General features: G+C 52.7%; 1 protein-coding gene across 1 annotated transcript; it reads left to right on the top strand.

Annotated features, from left to right (window-relative positions):
* Positions 1–2,790: 2,790 nt before the first annotated feature.
* NAPSA (napsin A aspartic peptidase) lies at positions 2,791–11,007 on the top strand. The gene is given in 9 exon segments (XM_024132387.2): positions 2,791–4,001; positions 7,213–7,354; positions 7,451–7,574; positions 7,766–7,884; positions 8,208–8,407; positions 9,460–9,582; positions 9,790–9,934; positions 10,482–10,580; positions 10,780–11,007. Coding segments are annotated over 9 exon segments (1,251 nt in total). The 5' UTR covers positions 2,791–3,930.
* The last annotated feature ends 4,367 nt before the right edge of the window (positions 11,008–15,374 follow it).

Genomic DNA, 15,374 nt, shown 5'->3' with positions numbered 1-15,374 from the left:
CAAAAAGGAAATATTTTTCCCCTTACTGAATAGACAATAATCACAAGGCTTTACATTTCTAGCTGTTAGGAGTATCATTCCTAGAGTTTGACTAAATCACAAACTAGAACTCTTTAAAGAAAAAAATAAGAAAAAGAAAAGACACTGATGGGTGGGGGGAGCGGGTTGGGGAAAGAGCGGATCTTGGCTGAGAAAATAGGCCCATACCACCACTGTGTGAGCATTTACAGATTTGCAGGCAAGACCTTTCAGAAACCACTTAATCTTAGAGAGTAAGAATTGGGACCGGGGACTTCCCTGGCGGTCCAGTGGGTGAGACTCCTGGCTTCCACTGCAGGGGGCACGGGTTCGATCCCTGGTTGGGGAACTAAGATCCAGCATGCCGCGCAGCACGGCCCCCCCCCCAAAAAAAAAATTGGGGCCGGAAGATGCAAAATCCGGGTTGGCGGGGACTCTGAGGGGGGACTCTGAGGTGTCAAGACTGAGTATTCCGGGCTTCCCTGGTGGCGCAGTGGTTGAGAATCCGCCTGCCAATGCAGGGGTTCACGGGTTCGAGTCCTGGTCCCACATGCCGCGGAGCAACTAAGCCCGTGCGCCACAACTACTGAGCCCGTGTTCTAGAGCCCGCGAGCCACAACTACTGAGCCCGCGAGCCACAACTACTGAAGCCCGCGCGCCTAGAGCCCGTGCTCCGCAACAAGAGAAGCCACCGCAATGAGAAGCCCGCGCACCGCAAGGAAGAGCAGCCCCCGCTCGCTGCAACTAGAGAAAAGCCCGCGCGCAGCAAATAAATTTTAAAAGAAAAGAAAAAAACAGACAGTATTCCAACTGCTGAGACAGAGGAGGGGGAGATGTGGGGAGAGTTACTGTAGAGAAACTGGCCCTCCATCTGCTGTGTCAGGGAAATCCCTCAGCGCAACCAGTGCTCAAAGTGGGTTGTTAAAAATATTTACTGACCTTTTGCAAGATGCCAGGCGCTGTCCTAGGTGCTGAGGACAGAGTGGCAAGTGAAACAGACCAAGATCCCTGACGTTGAGGAGTGGCAAGTGAAACAGACCAAGATCCCTGACGTTGAGGAGATAAGATTCTAATGGGGACACAAATGTTAAACATAATAAGTAAATTACCAGTATAGAAAGTATCACTGGGACTTCCCTGGTGGCGCAGTGGTTGAGAGTCCGCCTGCCAATGCAGGGCACACGGGTTTGAGCCCTGGTCCAAGAAGACCCCACATGCCGTGGAGCAACTAAGCCTGTGCGCCACAACTACTGAGCCTGTGCTCTAGAGCCCGCGAGCCACAACTACTGAGCCTGCAGGCCACAACTACTGAAGACCGCGCGCCTAGAGCTCGAGCTCCTCAACAAGAGAAGCCACCGCTGTGAGAAGCCCGCGCACTGCAACGAAAAGTAGCCCCTGCTCGCAGCAACTAGAGAAAGCCTGCACGCAGCGATGAAGACCCAACGCAGCCAAAAATAAATAAACTAATTAATTAATTAAAAATATCACTAGGGCTTCCCTGGTGGCGCAGTGGCTGAGAGTCCGCCTGCTGATGCAGGGGACACGGGTTCGTGCCCCGGTCCGGGAAGATCCCACATGCCGCGGAGCGGCTGGGCCCGTGAGCCATGGCCGCTGAGCCTGCGCGTCCGGAGCCTGTGCTCCGCAATGGGAGAGGACACAACAGCGAGAGGCCCGCGTACCGCAAAAAAAAAAAAAAAAAAAATCACTGATTCTAAGAAGCACGTGGTTTACTACTGATGACATTATGTCGTGTTAATTTCAGTTAATGAAATGTTAGAAGATGTCAAGTGCTATGGGGAAAAAATAGATCAGGGTAAAGGAGATTGGAAATTCCGGGGGAGGATGGTTGACATATTCAATAGGGTAAACAGGGTAGACTTCACTCAGAAGGTGGCATTTAAGCAAAGATTTGAAGGAGGAGAGGGAGTGAGTAAGGTTTCCTGGAGGGAAAACACTTGGACAGAACAGCCTGTGCAAAGGCCCTGAGGCAGGAGTATGTCTGGGATGTTTGAGGAACAGCCAAGAGTGAAGGAGGGGGAGTGAGAAGAGATGATGTCAGGGAGGGGGCGCGGCCTAATCATATAGGGCCTTTCAATTCTGTAATGCCTTTGGTACCTCGGATCCTTTGATCCTACCCTTTTTTTCCTGTTTCCCTCATCTCTTATGTCCTCCCTTCCTTAGGCTGCATAGATTCTATGGTCAACCACCATAATCGTGCCCTTGCACAAATAACATTAACGCCCCTACTCTTTCTCCCTCAGTCATACTTGCCTGGCAAAACCCCAACTCTGGTTAAAATGAACTCACCGCCTCTGTGTGCCTGCTCTCACCCAGCTGAGGTTGTGAGTGGACACACTTCAGATGTGTGACTGCAAACACTCAGAACCAAACTGCAAGGCTGCCACAGTTTTCTTCTCCAGTCCCTAAGAAATCATTTTTTCATCTTCTTTCTCTAAACCTCTAGCAGCCCTCGCCCTTTTCATTCTCACTTCTTCTTTTGCTGAAAAAAATAGAAGCAATCAGAAAGAAACTTCCCCATGCTTGCCTCAGGGACACTACTAGCTCACCTTCAGAGGTACACTGCTGTCCCTCCCGTGACCATGTTTGGACAATCTGTAAGAGGCCAAGCCCTCCACTTAGGCACTGAATCCCTTCTCCTCTCCCTATCCAAAACTTTCCCTCTTGCGATGTTTCCTTCTCTCTCTTGCATCATTATTTGTGCAATGCTTAAGCCTTTGTTCCTTTAGGATTCCTCTTCACTGAATGCCCGCACTTCCCCCGTGGTGCTGCTGAGGATGCTTCCTGAAACTTGCGGGTCCTAGGCCCTCCCTCTTTGTAACTCCACCCTGAAGATCACTTTCCTCCAGCATCTACCTAAGGGACTTTCCTGCTACAACATCCTAAAGGAAACCCAAGTTCAAGAGGTGGGGCCCCAACCATTTTGAAAGCGGATCTTCTGGCCTTACTGAAGCCTTCAGATGATGGCAGGCTCAGCTGACATCTGTCTGCAACCCTATGAGCCAGAACTGCATGGTCAAGCCCCGCCCCCCCCACGAAAAATAATAAATGATTATTTCTTCTTAAACCACTCAGTTTGGGGGGTGATTTTTACACAGCCTTAACTAACTAGTACACTCTATCAAGTCTGCTTTTCTCTAGGTCTACCCAGTCCTTGTAAATGGAAATAACATTCACACAGTTGTAATAATGTAAATGAATTGTTTTTCTGGCAGATTCTTGGGCTCTGCCTCAGGCCTTTGGAATCAGAATCTCTGAGGTTGGCACCCAGAAATCTAGGGCACTTTTAAACTGAGTTTTTGGGTGCTCCTCAATATTTGAGAAACTTAGTTATGGAAAAGGGGGCAGACAGAGAGACACTGCAAATTATTTTTATGCTTTTTCAATGGTGGTAGGGCTGTGGACTTTGTGTGTGTGTGTTTCAGGATTTTCCAAATAAAACAATAGGAATCCGGGGTCCTGACACTTTGGCAGTCCCACTTAATATGGGGCAGAAGACGTCTAGTCTGACCCTCTCTTCCTTCCCCCAGACCTTTCACAAACGCCCCGCCCATACATTTGTTTGCCCCAGAAAACTCTTGTGGTTAATGAGTCACAGAAAAAAGGAAGTGCAAGTTATAAGTAAAAGCGACAATAGCTAAAGAATGGGTAAGGGAGGGGCGCACGAGACTCTCCACCAACACCGAAGTCGGTAGGCACGCCAATACTTCCGGCGACCCTACTAAAATATTTGGCACATTCCTCCCAAGATACCACCCATCACTCCCACATCACCCACCAAGAAACTTCGTGTCTTAGTCACCTCGCAAACCTGGAAGTGGGCAGTGAACAGGGCGCAGTCTCCGGGAAGCAAACGGAGCCGCAGGACGCCTGGGTCCACACGGGTACCCAGAGATGTCTCCGCCACCACTGCTGCTACTGCTACCGTTGCTGACCATGGAGCCCACTGGAGCCACGTTGATCCGGTAATGGGGACCCCCACCCCCCCAAAACCTGGGACGGACTCCCTCCCTCTTACTCTTCAAGTCTGGGGCTCCCCAGTTCAGCGACCCCCAACCCTGACACCCCAGAATCCATGATTCCTCTCTTTTGGGTTCCCAGGTCTCCAAATTGGGCTCTCACCCCTGAGGGGTCCACCCTGATATCTCCTAAGACCCAAGCCCTTTGAGGCTAAGGTCCTGTACCCCGAGACCCTTGGTTGGGGGCCGTCCCAATCTTCTCAGTACACATTTTTGGGAGAACTCTGCTGATCCCACCCTGAGCTTTGATGATCTGAGACTGAGATCTCCAGACCTGTGACACCCGTCTTCCAACAGATCTTGGAGACCCAGATCTGTGACATTTAAATTGAGACTCCCCCAGATTCGCATCTTCCAACTTGTTGAGGTCTCAAGAAGTCCAGATTGGGGGACTCCTATGACAACCCCCCCCCCCGCCTCTGCTGCCTCCCCCAATCTCTCCCTTCCTCTCCTCTCTTCTCTCCACTCCCTTGAACTCTTGATGGGGGGAGGGGAGTCTACTTTTCCAGGAAACACTTTTTCCCCACTTCACATTCTTAAGCCTCTCAAAGATTAAGTCATAGGTGGTGGCCGCAAAGATGTGGGGGGCAGGGTCCCAAGGAGAAACTACAGGCAGGTACAAAAAGGTGGCTGCATATGATGTTTGCTAACCTACTTTTTGAACTTAAGAGGTCATAGCCACTTCCCAAATCAATGCAAAGAGCAACGATTCTCTGAGTTGACGCAGGACCACCGACATGGGCTTGAGCAGGCCCCAGGAACTTGCTAGAAACGCAGATCCTCAGGCTCCATCCTAAACCTACTCAATCAGAAACGAGCCGTTCTAGGGACTTCCCAGGTGGTCCAGGGGTTAAGACTCTGTATTCCCAATGCAGAGGGCATGGGTTTGATCCCTGGTCGGGTAACTAAGATCCCGCATGATGCATGGTGTGGCCAAAAAAAGAAAAGAAAAGAAAAAGAGAAAAAGAAATTTAGCAGTTCTAAATTTTAACTAGCCCTCTAGGTCAGGGATTGGCAAAACACTCAGCTCAAGAGCCGAATCCAGCCTGCCACCTGTTTCTGCAAATAAAGTTTAATGGAATTCAGCCACGTTCATTTGTTTACATGTTGCCCATGGCTGCGTTTGTGCTATATTGACAGAATGAGTAGTTGCAACAGAGATGGACGGCCTGCAAAACCTTTACAAAAAAACTTTTCCTATCACCCCTGCTCTAGGTGATTCTGCTTCAAAACGACTTTGCAAAACCACTGGCATAGAGGGCTACTTTCCCCTTTTTAGTGGCCGAATGGATTCCATTCTAGGCGTGTTTAATAGCAGAGCTGAGATGTACCCAGCGTCGGCCATCGCGTGGACAACAGTTTTCAAAATCAGGCATATCCTCATAAACACATCTTTGTGCACTTGTCTAATGATCTCCTATAGATGAAATTCCTAGAATTAAAACTAATTGGCTTAAAAGCTGCACTCCCAATTTTGACATATGATGTTACCAAACTATCCTCCAGAAAGTTTGTATCAATCTACGCCTCCTAACCTCCTAGCCAACAGTGAGTACTGGTAATTCTGTGCCAATCTGCAGGGGGGAGAAAAGAAGAAAGAAAGAAAGAAAAAGAAGAGGTCTTTCACTCTTGTTATTCCCATTTCTTTGATAACTATGGGGGTTGAACATCTTTCCATGTGTTTAGAAGTTGTATTTCTTTTGAAAATTACCTGCTTATTTCTTTTGACCATTTTCCTACTTAATGTCAAGAACTGTAAAGTTAGTTTGCCACAGTTTCATGGCTGCTGGTGGAAGACATAAGATTCCCAGGTGTGAGGCAAAGGACGATTTAGTACTCCCAGCAATAGTAGTAGCCAGTTTTGTGCCAGATTTCTGGGAGCCTTTTGGGGAGCCTCTGTTCCCACAGGGTGAAAGGAACGGAGTCAGGTGATATGTGCACAAGCCGTGAGGTGCATTACAGCAGGGGAACCCTAGGCTTGAATCTTTTATGATGGATCATATGCCTGCCTGCCCTTTGCTCCAGAGAGAGACACTCTGTCTCTTCCAAGGCTGTTCACTAAACAAAATCCTTGAAAAGACACTCTGGACATAGGCAGTCTGTGTCTCTGCAGAAATATAAGACTCATGAATAAGTGCCTCCCAGCACAGGGTTGCTTATCTTATTCTTATTTATTTGTAGAAGCTCTTTGCATTTTAGAGATACTAACTCTTTGACATACAACTTGTAATTATTTCCACTAGATTTTTTTTCTCTTTTAACTTCGTATGTTGGGGGAAGGGTGTACAGAACTATAAAATTTTAGAGACAGCCTTATCAATATTTCTCCCATGATTTCTGATCTTCCCATCTTTTCTGAGAAAAGCCCTCCTTTTTCTAGAATTATTAAACACTTTACTTCCAGTGCTCTTATAACTTTACACTGCACATTACGTGTGATGTACATTTGATATATCTGGAATATATTTTACTGTAAAAAGTAAAATTGGGATTTGGTGCTTACATTTTTCCCCCAGCGCTGAAAGTATGTAAGGGCTTTTGCAAAGGCTAGTTTTATGTTGGGGTTTTTGGCATTTTTAAAAGTTTGTTTTATTGAAGTATAGTTGATTTACAGTGTTGTGTTAATTTCCGCTGTACAGCAAAGTGATTCAGATATATATGCTATATATATATATATATATATATATATTCGTTTCCATGATGGTTTATCACAGGATATTGAATACAGTTCCCTGTGCTATGCAGTAGGGCCTTGTTGTTTATCCATTCTATTGATATATACATAATAGTCTGCATCTGCTAATCCCCAATTCCCCATCCATCCCTCCGCCACCGCGGCCCCCCACCCCGGCATATGTTAGGGTCTTTGGAAAACTTTGTGTATGTCCATTCCGGAATGGCTTACTTTACATAATTTGGAAGGTCTTTTACTGAAACGTTTTGGGGAAAGTCTGTTTGGAATGGTGCGCTCCTGTAGAGTCTTGGGGGAATTTGTCATCGTGGTTTGGTAGGTGTTTGGTAGGGTTTCTGGTCATGATTATCACTATAGGGCCATGGAGATGCTTACACTGCCGTTATATCCTATTTGGGGAAGTCTGTTGTAGAGGATCTCCAGAAAGGGCAGCTCCTTAGCTGTTGGTACCTCCTTCCCCCACAGGATCCCACTTCGCAGAGTCTACACTGGACTCAGGGCCCTGAACCCACTGAGGGGATGGGATAAGCCAGCAGAGCCCCCCAGGTTGGGGGCTCCATCCCCTGGGGACAAGGACTTCTTTGTGCCTCTCTCCAACTACATGAACGTGAGTCACAGCCCCACACAGCCCCCCCGCCGTCCCCAACCTTCCCGCCCTTGAAGTCAAGCTCTGCATCCAGGACCTCTCCTGTTTTGCCATCAGGCCCAGTATTACGGGGAAATTGGGCTGGGAACGCCCCCACAAAACTTCTCTGTCGTCTTTGACACTGGTTCCTCCAATCTCTGGGTCCCGTCCGTGAGATGCCACTTCTTCAGTCTGCCCTGCTGTGAGCTGTCATGGGGGAGAATAAGGCTGAATGGGGGTAAAGGTAGAAGGGGGGCTGGGCCAGGTCTTCCCAAGGGTTTTTGAGGACCTGTTCTCTTCCAACGCACCCTCACAGGTGAGTTGGCCGGAGAGGCAGGAGGCACTGGGGAGACCTCTTTCCCCCAGTGACAGCTCCCTCACCTTCTGACCTAGGGCTCCACCACCGCTTCAACCCCAAAGCCTCCAGCTCCTTCCGGCCCAATGGGACCAAGTTTGCCATTCAATACGGAACCGGCCGCCTAGACGGCATCCTGAGTGAGGACAAGCTGACTGTGCGTGACCTTGGCCCCGGGAAGGCTTGAGCCTGGGAGAAGCCCAGCTCTAAGACGATCGGGTTTAGGGAGGGGCTTGAAGAGGCGGGGCCTCCTGGATAAACGGATGGGGCTTTTGAATTGCGAGGCCGGGCTTCCTGGGGAAGAGGGCGGGGCTCCCCAGGCAGGGGCGGGCCTTCTCAAGTTGCGAGGCAAAGCTTCCTAGGCAGTTGGGAGTTGTTTACAGACGTCCCCAGACCTGGGATTCATGCCTTGCTTTGGGAGACTTGAGAGACATGTAGGTAATGTCCTCCCGGAAGTAACTTACTCTGAATCTACCCCAGATTGGGGGAATCACAGGTGCATCGGTGATTTTTGGGGAGGCTCTGTGGGAGCCCAGCCTGGCCTTCACATTTGCCCACTTCGATGGGGTATTGGGCCTCGGTTTTCCCGTTCTGGCTGTGGGAGGAGTTCGGCCCCCGCTGGATAGACTGGTGGACCAGGGGCTTCTGGATAAGCCTGTCTTCTCCTTATACCTCAACAGGTAATGGTGGAGGTCTACCTTCCTCTGAGTCTTAACCCCAAGAAGGAAGCTCTGCCCTCCTTCAGGAAGTCTCTGCCCAATAAAGGAAGTCCCATTCTCCATTCAGGAAGTCACCGCGCCCCAATATAAGAAACACATGAACCCTACTCATAAGTTCCACTCACTAAGCAACACCTTAAGACCTACTAAAGAAACTCACCATCATTTAAAACGTTCCATGTTTCAAACTCAAACCGGGAAATTCCATGCCCTACCCAATCAAATACTGAATTTAAGAACCCCATCTTCACCATAAAGAAATCCCAATTCCATTTGAGAACACACGTCAGAAGTCAGGAATTGCCCATTGTAATCTAAGAAGTTACATCTACCTTTTAGGAAGCTTAAAACTTATGCTCAGAAAGCCCAAGCTGTCATCCAGGTAGTCTCCAGGCAGGAAATTCTATGTCCCTTCAGTTATCCGGACGTCCAACCCAGGAAGTCCCACCCACCTCTTTTTTTTTTTTTTTTTTTTTTTCCTGCAGTGGAAGGGCGGAGTCCTAACCACTGGACAGCCAGGGAATCCCCCCACCCACCTCTTAGTAGATCCTGACCTTCCACACTTCCAGGAAGTGCCCAGCCCCACCGCCCCTTCCTATCACTCTCAGCCAACTGAGGAAGTCTAATTCCCCGGAAGTTCTAGACATGCAATTCAGAAAGTCTCATCATCCACTCGGGGAGACTGACTCCTCACGATCACACCTTCCAGAGCCAATCCAGAAACCTCAATGCTCCACTCCCCCCAAAAGTTCTACCTTCTACGGGCAAATGAAGAAGCCCTATGCCCACTTCAGGAAGCTCCCAAGACCCTAAAATCCTAACCTCCACCAAGAAAAGCCTCATTTCTCTTCACTTCTTGCCTTGCTTCCAGTCCCAACATCAAGGCCCTGGCTGCATCCCACTATCCCACCTAGAACCCAGACACCACCCCAGTGGCAGAAGTCCCTCCCTTGGCCACTCCTGGGGCTGGCAGGAGAAATGCCCATGACACCTACAGCTGTCTGCCTCTGCAGGGACCCTGAGGCAGCGGATGGCGGAGAGCTGGTCCTGGGTGGCTCGGACCCAGCACACTACATTCCACCCCTCACCTTCGTGTCAGTCACGATCCCTGCCTACTGGCAGATCCACATGGAGAGGTGAGGAACCTGGCCTCCTAGGTCTGGGAGGAGTGGGCTAGAGCCTAAAATCCAGTGTCCTGGGGTGAAGGGAGCCGAGGACCCAGACTCCTAGGTCTGACGGAGGAGGGATTGTGGGCCGGGACTCCTGCCTCTGCAGGAGGACGGGGCTGGGGGTCTGGCCTCCTAGGATGCTGGATCTAATGACTGCCTCCTTCTGCCTCACAGTGTGGAGGTTGGCACAGGGCTGACTCTTTGCGCCTGGGGCTGTGCTGCCATTCTGGACACAGGCACGTCTCTCATCACGGGACCCACTGAGGAGATCCGGGCCCTGCAGGCAGCCACTGGGGGAGTCCCCCTGCTAATGGGGGAGGTGAGGACCTGGTGTCTGGTGGGTGTGGGCTGGGGAGGCTAATAGGGATTTAATGGTGGACATTGGGCAGGATGCTCCGGCCTGCGGGTGGGAATCGCATGGCTAAGAGGTATGCACGGGCTGAAAGTACTGGACCTTGTGAGTGAGAGGCCGGGGGTTAGTGAGAGGAAGCAAGGACACCTCCCAAGTGTCTACTCTAAGTGACTCCGGGGACAGGACCGGATGAGAGTGAGTAAACTTATAATTAGTATAGGACTAATTACATACACCTATAGGCCCAGTATGGTCTGTGGGCCACCAGTTTTTGATTTTCCATTAGCGGAAAAGAGGTTTTGATCAAATGGGAGTCTAGGGGAAGTGGCAACAACTATATAGGAGTGAGGGAAAAGCCAATAAGGCCACAGAAGACAGCAGAGCCTTGTGTAGTCAACACAAGGCCCTGAATACCTAGCTGCCCAAAATGTACATTTCCCTGTTGCATTGGGGAGCCACGGAATTTGAGCAGAGAAGGAATCCCTCGTCTCTACTTGCTCCTCTTTTCCCTCAGTACCTCATCCAGTGCTCGAAAATCCCAACGCTCCCCCCAGTCTCCTTCCTCCTTGGCGGGGTCTGGTTTAACCTCACGGCCCAGGACTACGTCATCCAGGTAGGTGGCAGTCACAATGACGTCAGAGTGACGCGTTGAGAGGGTGGGGCTGGGAGTGAGACATCACTAGGGCCAAGCAGGGACCACATAAACATTTCTAGTGCCCACGGTAGTGGGCGGGGCGAAGCTCTGGCTCCTCGGAAGAAGTAACACCGGTGGGCGTGACACGACACCTGTGATCCGTCTTGTCGCCTTGTAGATTGCTCGGGGTGGCGTCCGTCTCTGCTTGTCTGGCTTCCAGGCTCTGGACGTACCTCCGCCCGCAGGGCCCCTCTGGATCCTCGGCGATGTCTTCTTGGGCAGCTACGTGGCCGTCTTCGACCGTGGCGACAGGAAAAGCGGGGCGCGAGTGGGGCTTGCGCGCGCTCGAGCTCGTGGATCAGGACAGTGAAGGGATGAGCTTGCGCAGGCGCACTTCTCCGGTTGAGGCCCTGGTTAGGCGCATGCGCACCACCCGATACTCAGTAAAAATCCACTATTTCTATTAAATTTACCTGGGTCTCTTCCTTTTTTTTTTTTTTTAAGCGTGTGATTTTTTTCAGAAAAAACGTTAGTGTCCGGCTCTCTGGAGTTGAGAAAGAAAGGAAGGAGAAAGGTATCACTCCTCTCCAAGGCGCACACTTGTGCGAGGGTCCTATACTACGAAGCCCATGAAGCCCCTCGCCTACACTGCCTCTCCTCAAAGGCACTAGACGCCGCGGAGCATCACGGACGTTGTAGTCTAGGCGGTGTTCACGCACTGACGGGGGCGGGCGCAGCCACAACACGCGTGGGAGGCGACAGGTCGCGACGGCAGCGACAGGTGGCATTGGGGGGTGGCTGAAATCGTAAAGGGTTTTCCAACCCTTGTTCTAAGGGGAGGGGATACCATTCCCGCACACTTAATCTCCTGTTCTTCTTCTCTACCCTTGGGATTCCCCGGGTTGGGGGGAGCTGAGCTACCCCTCCTCCGGCGATGATGTCACTACCCCCCTCCGCAGCCTCTCGCTGCCCAGAGCTGCGGGCTGGGTCACCCCTCCCCCCATCGCCAGTCCCGGATTCCCCCATCCCCGCCCCGCCTCGACTTGGGGTGAGTACAGGGGAGGTAGTGAAGGAACAGGGTCCGGGGGCGGTAAGACAGCCCACATCCCAGTTTCAGAGGCGGGGGACTCGGGAGAGGAGGACTCAAAGGTTACAGCGGAGAGGTAATTGGAGGGTCTCGGGGAACCAAGCATCGTAGGCAGAGAGTCCCCACATTTTCAGCTTTAGTGCCTGGAAGATCGTCTTTCCTGGATTTAGAACTGATAGGAATGGGGGCGGAGGAACAAGGAAGGGGTCTTGGAAGTCAGGAAGGGGAAGACCCTTCCCCAATTCCAGGGCTTTGTGGAATGGGGGAGGGAGAGTTAGGAGGGGGCGCCAAGGATGACTGAGGTGAGAGTCTGGGGCTTTCAGGAATTTTGTGCCTTGAAGGCCTGAGAAGGGATAGACTGGGAAGGAGGAGGGATGGGGAAAGGGTCTGAAGACGTGAACAGACATTGGCCTCCCCTCCCCTGGTGTCCGTCGCCAAAAATCGAGTCCACGTCCCTCTGGTCTGTTTGCCGAGCTGGGTGTCCCATAACCCAAGCCCTCATTATGCCTCCAGAAGCCTCCCCTATGGGTGGAGAATTCAGGCTCACAAATCCCCGCATACCCTGGTGGGGTCTGGAGAGGGTCATGTGGGAGTGACGGCATCCAAATTTCCCAGGGCCTGATGGAGTCTGGATCATCCTTGACCGAGCCTCTTCCCCCAATCCCACGGTCTCTAATCCCGAGTCTCATTCCCTATTCTCCCCTATTCCAGCCTCCTCGCTCCTCCCCCCCACCATCCCTGCCTTTCCCCCTTCCCTCTCTGCCCCAGCCCACACCTTCTCCCACATCTTCTGACCTCCGCAAAAACGCTGGTTTGGTAACTTGATCCCGTGCCTGGCTGCTATCAAAGGCAGAAGAGAAAAGGAGAGTTGGGTGGGGTGGGGGGAGGGTATAAGGGAGGATGGCTGACTTAGGTCCTTACCCTAGCCCTTACTCCCAGCTCCTAGTGCCTACCCAACCCCGGCCCCAGCATCCACCCCCACGCCCCACCTGCCTAGAAGCCTCACTCAACCCAAGCCCATTCCCTCACCTCAGGATTCACTACTTCTGCCTGGGGATACAACAGAATCCGGGTCAGAGAAGAGTAGGAAGCCCCGATGTCTTTTCTCTACCCTCCTGGGTCCCAAGGGGGCTTGAGGACTGCCTGAGAACAGTGGATCAGGGGGCAGTGGGGGAACCCAGGTCTAGGGGTGGGGGGAGTTGAGGTAAACTACCTCCCTGGTCCGCAGGACGGGCCCCACTTCTGCAACTCTCTGCAGTGACGCAGCCTCGAGTCCTGGCCAGGTTGAGGATTAGAGACGGTGATGCGGTGGGAGGCTGAGAGAAAGGGACAGAAATCCAGAAGGAGGGACAGAGACTGAAGGACAGCAGGACAGAGCCCCAAAGAAGTGGGGACAGAGACCCAGAAAAAGGGGGACAGGGATTCAGAAAGGGGTGAAAGAGGCACGGGGTGGGGGTGGGGGATAGAGGCCCAGGGAAGGGAAAGAAAGAAAAAGGACAGAAAGAGAAAAGGCAGTGACAGAGGGGGGAAAGAGACGGAGGAGGGGAAAAAGACACTGGGAAGGAGGTAGTCAAAGAACAAGAGCTAGGGGGACAGAGACCCAGATGGATGGGCAGAGACCAGAGAGAAGAGGGAGCCGACCCTGGGGTGGCGGGCGGTGGGGGGAGTGGAGGACAGAGACACAAAGAGGAGGGAACAGAGACCCAGAGAGAGGCAAATCCGAGAAAAAGGTACAGAGGTCAAGATAAAGAGACTGGGGGTGGGGAGATCGAGACAGTCGGGGGAGAGGAGACTGAGGCTTAGAGAGAAGAGGGGCAAGACTCAGAAGGAGGGGGACAGATTCAGAGAACAGTGGGACAGAGAACCAGAGGGAGCGCAGAGAGTGAGGGGCCAGCGCCTCAAAGGAGTAAGGGCAAAGACGGGGGGACAAATATTGAGAAATGGGGAGAAAAAGAGACACTAAGAGACACAGAAGCGGGAGTGGAGGTGGAGAGGGAGGCGATACCAACCAGCCGCCGTACCTGCAGAGGGAGGCGGCGGGCTGGGAACAGTGCAGACTTGGGACGCCCGCAGCCCCTGACCCCCCCCCCCACTTCCCTCCCACAGGAACAGCCTCCTGCCGCCGCAGCCCCAGCCGCAGCCGCTGGCCCCGCCCCAGCCCCCGCGCCTGCGCTCTACCACCGGGGGTGGTGGTGGTGGGGCCAGTTCAGCCCAGGGGGCGGGGCCTGACCATTCCGGGGCCGTCCGCCTAGTTCTGGCCACGCCCACCATTGGCCCCGCCCCAAGTTTCTGCCCTCCCACCAAGACTCTCTGAAACCTAATCCCGCCCAATTTCCTATTGGCCCCGCCTATTGCCTCAACCTAGACTGTGTTTCCCGGCCTTTTGATTTCTCCCCTCCGCCTCTCTTAAGACTCTCTCCTTACCAGTTCTCATCCATCCCTTGGTTCTGCTGGCTGCAGTCCGCCGTTATCTAGACCTCGTCCACTTACCCTCACCTCGTTCCCCCTTCTAAGGCCCTGCTGACCCTTAGAACTATCTCCCAGGTTCTCTGGCCCACAAGACTTCCTGTTCTAGGTCCCACCGCTCCGTCCATCCCGGTAGCTTGGTACTCTGCAGGTCTCACCTTTTCCTTAGCCATTCTCTACACTCTTAGCCCTGCCCCGCCCCCACCTAGCCTGGTTGCTTTCAAATCCCTTAAAGCCCCGCTCCTCCCTTAGTCTTGCCTTTCCACAGCCCATTCAAGACGTTTTTTACCATTCGTGGATCCCACCCACCTCCCGCAGTCCCTCCGCATCCTTCCTGACATTCTCCCGGCCCAGCCCCGGCTAATCGGGCCGAGTTTGCAGCTCCGACCCTGCCCCTTCTTTACCTCGCCTTCTCCCTTAGTCCTAGCCAGAAGCTCTCAAGTTTCCAGGCCTCGCCCATTTCCGCCCCTTCTCACTGGGTCTCAGTCCCTGTTCCCCTTGCCGTGTCCCCTTTCAGTCCAGTCTAGTGCCACTTTCCATTTCCAGTTCCCGCCCCTCATTCAGTCCCGCCCCCTCACTCTCCCAGCCCAATTAGAACTGTTTCTAATTTCTGTGGCGCTGCCTCTTAAGATCCGTTCTGCCCCGTCCAATCAATGTTAGGAGCTCAACCCGGCAGTCTCCATCTGCCCCACTTCACCGGGTATTGCTTGCTGGCTCTTTAGGTCCGTCTCTATGCAATCCAGACGGCCGCCCCGATTGTGGCCCTGCCCCTGACTCCGCCAGTCACGGACAGTCCGGCCCCTTTAAATAGCTCGGACTTGTCCCCTTCCTCAGCCCGACCCGCTCCTTTTTTTAGTTCAATCAGGTCTCTTTCTTATATTTAGCCCCGCCTCCTCTGTTCTCCCAGTGCTGCCAAACCAGGCAACTTTAGCCTCCCATCCCGCCTTAACACCTCGCTCGGCCCCGCCCCTTATCTCAGAAAGACCCAATCGGTGTGTTCCATCTGCGGCCTCGCCCCGACCAGCTAGGCGGAGTTGGAGTCTGGGCAGCTTTAGCCCCGCCCCCTACCTCTTCCCAGGCCAATCAATTCAGTTTCTCCCTCCCTGCGGCCCCGCCCCTCCCTCCATCACCTCCTCTCACCCAATCACATCTCTCTCCCCTGCGGCCCCGCCCCCTTAGACCCCGCCCCTCCCTCTCCGCCCCCCCTCCACTGCTGAGCT

This window comes from Physeter macrocephalus, chromosome 17, assembly GCF_002837175.3.
Source record: "Physeter macrocephalus isolate SW-GA chromosome 17, ASM283717v5, whole genome shotgun sequence".
NCBI classification, from domain to species: Eukaryota; Metazoa; Chordata; class Mammalia; order Artiodactyla; family Physeteridae; genus Physeter; species Physeter macrocephalus.
The sequence above is the reverse complement of the archived record's forward strand: the minus strand, read 5'-3'. Positions and strand labels throughout refer to the sequence as shown.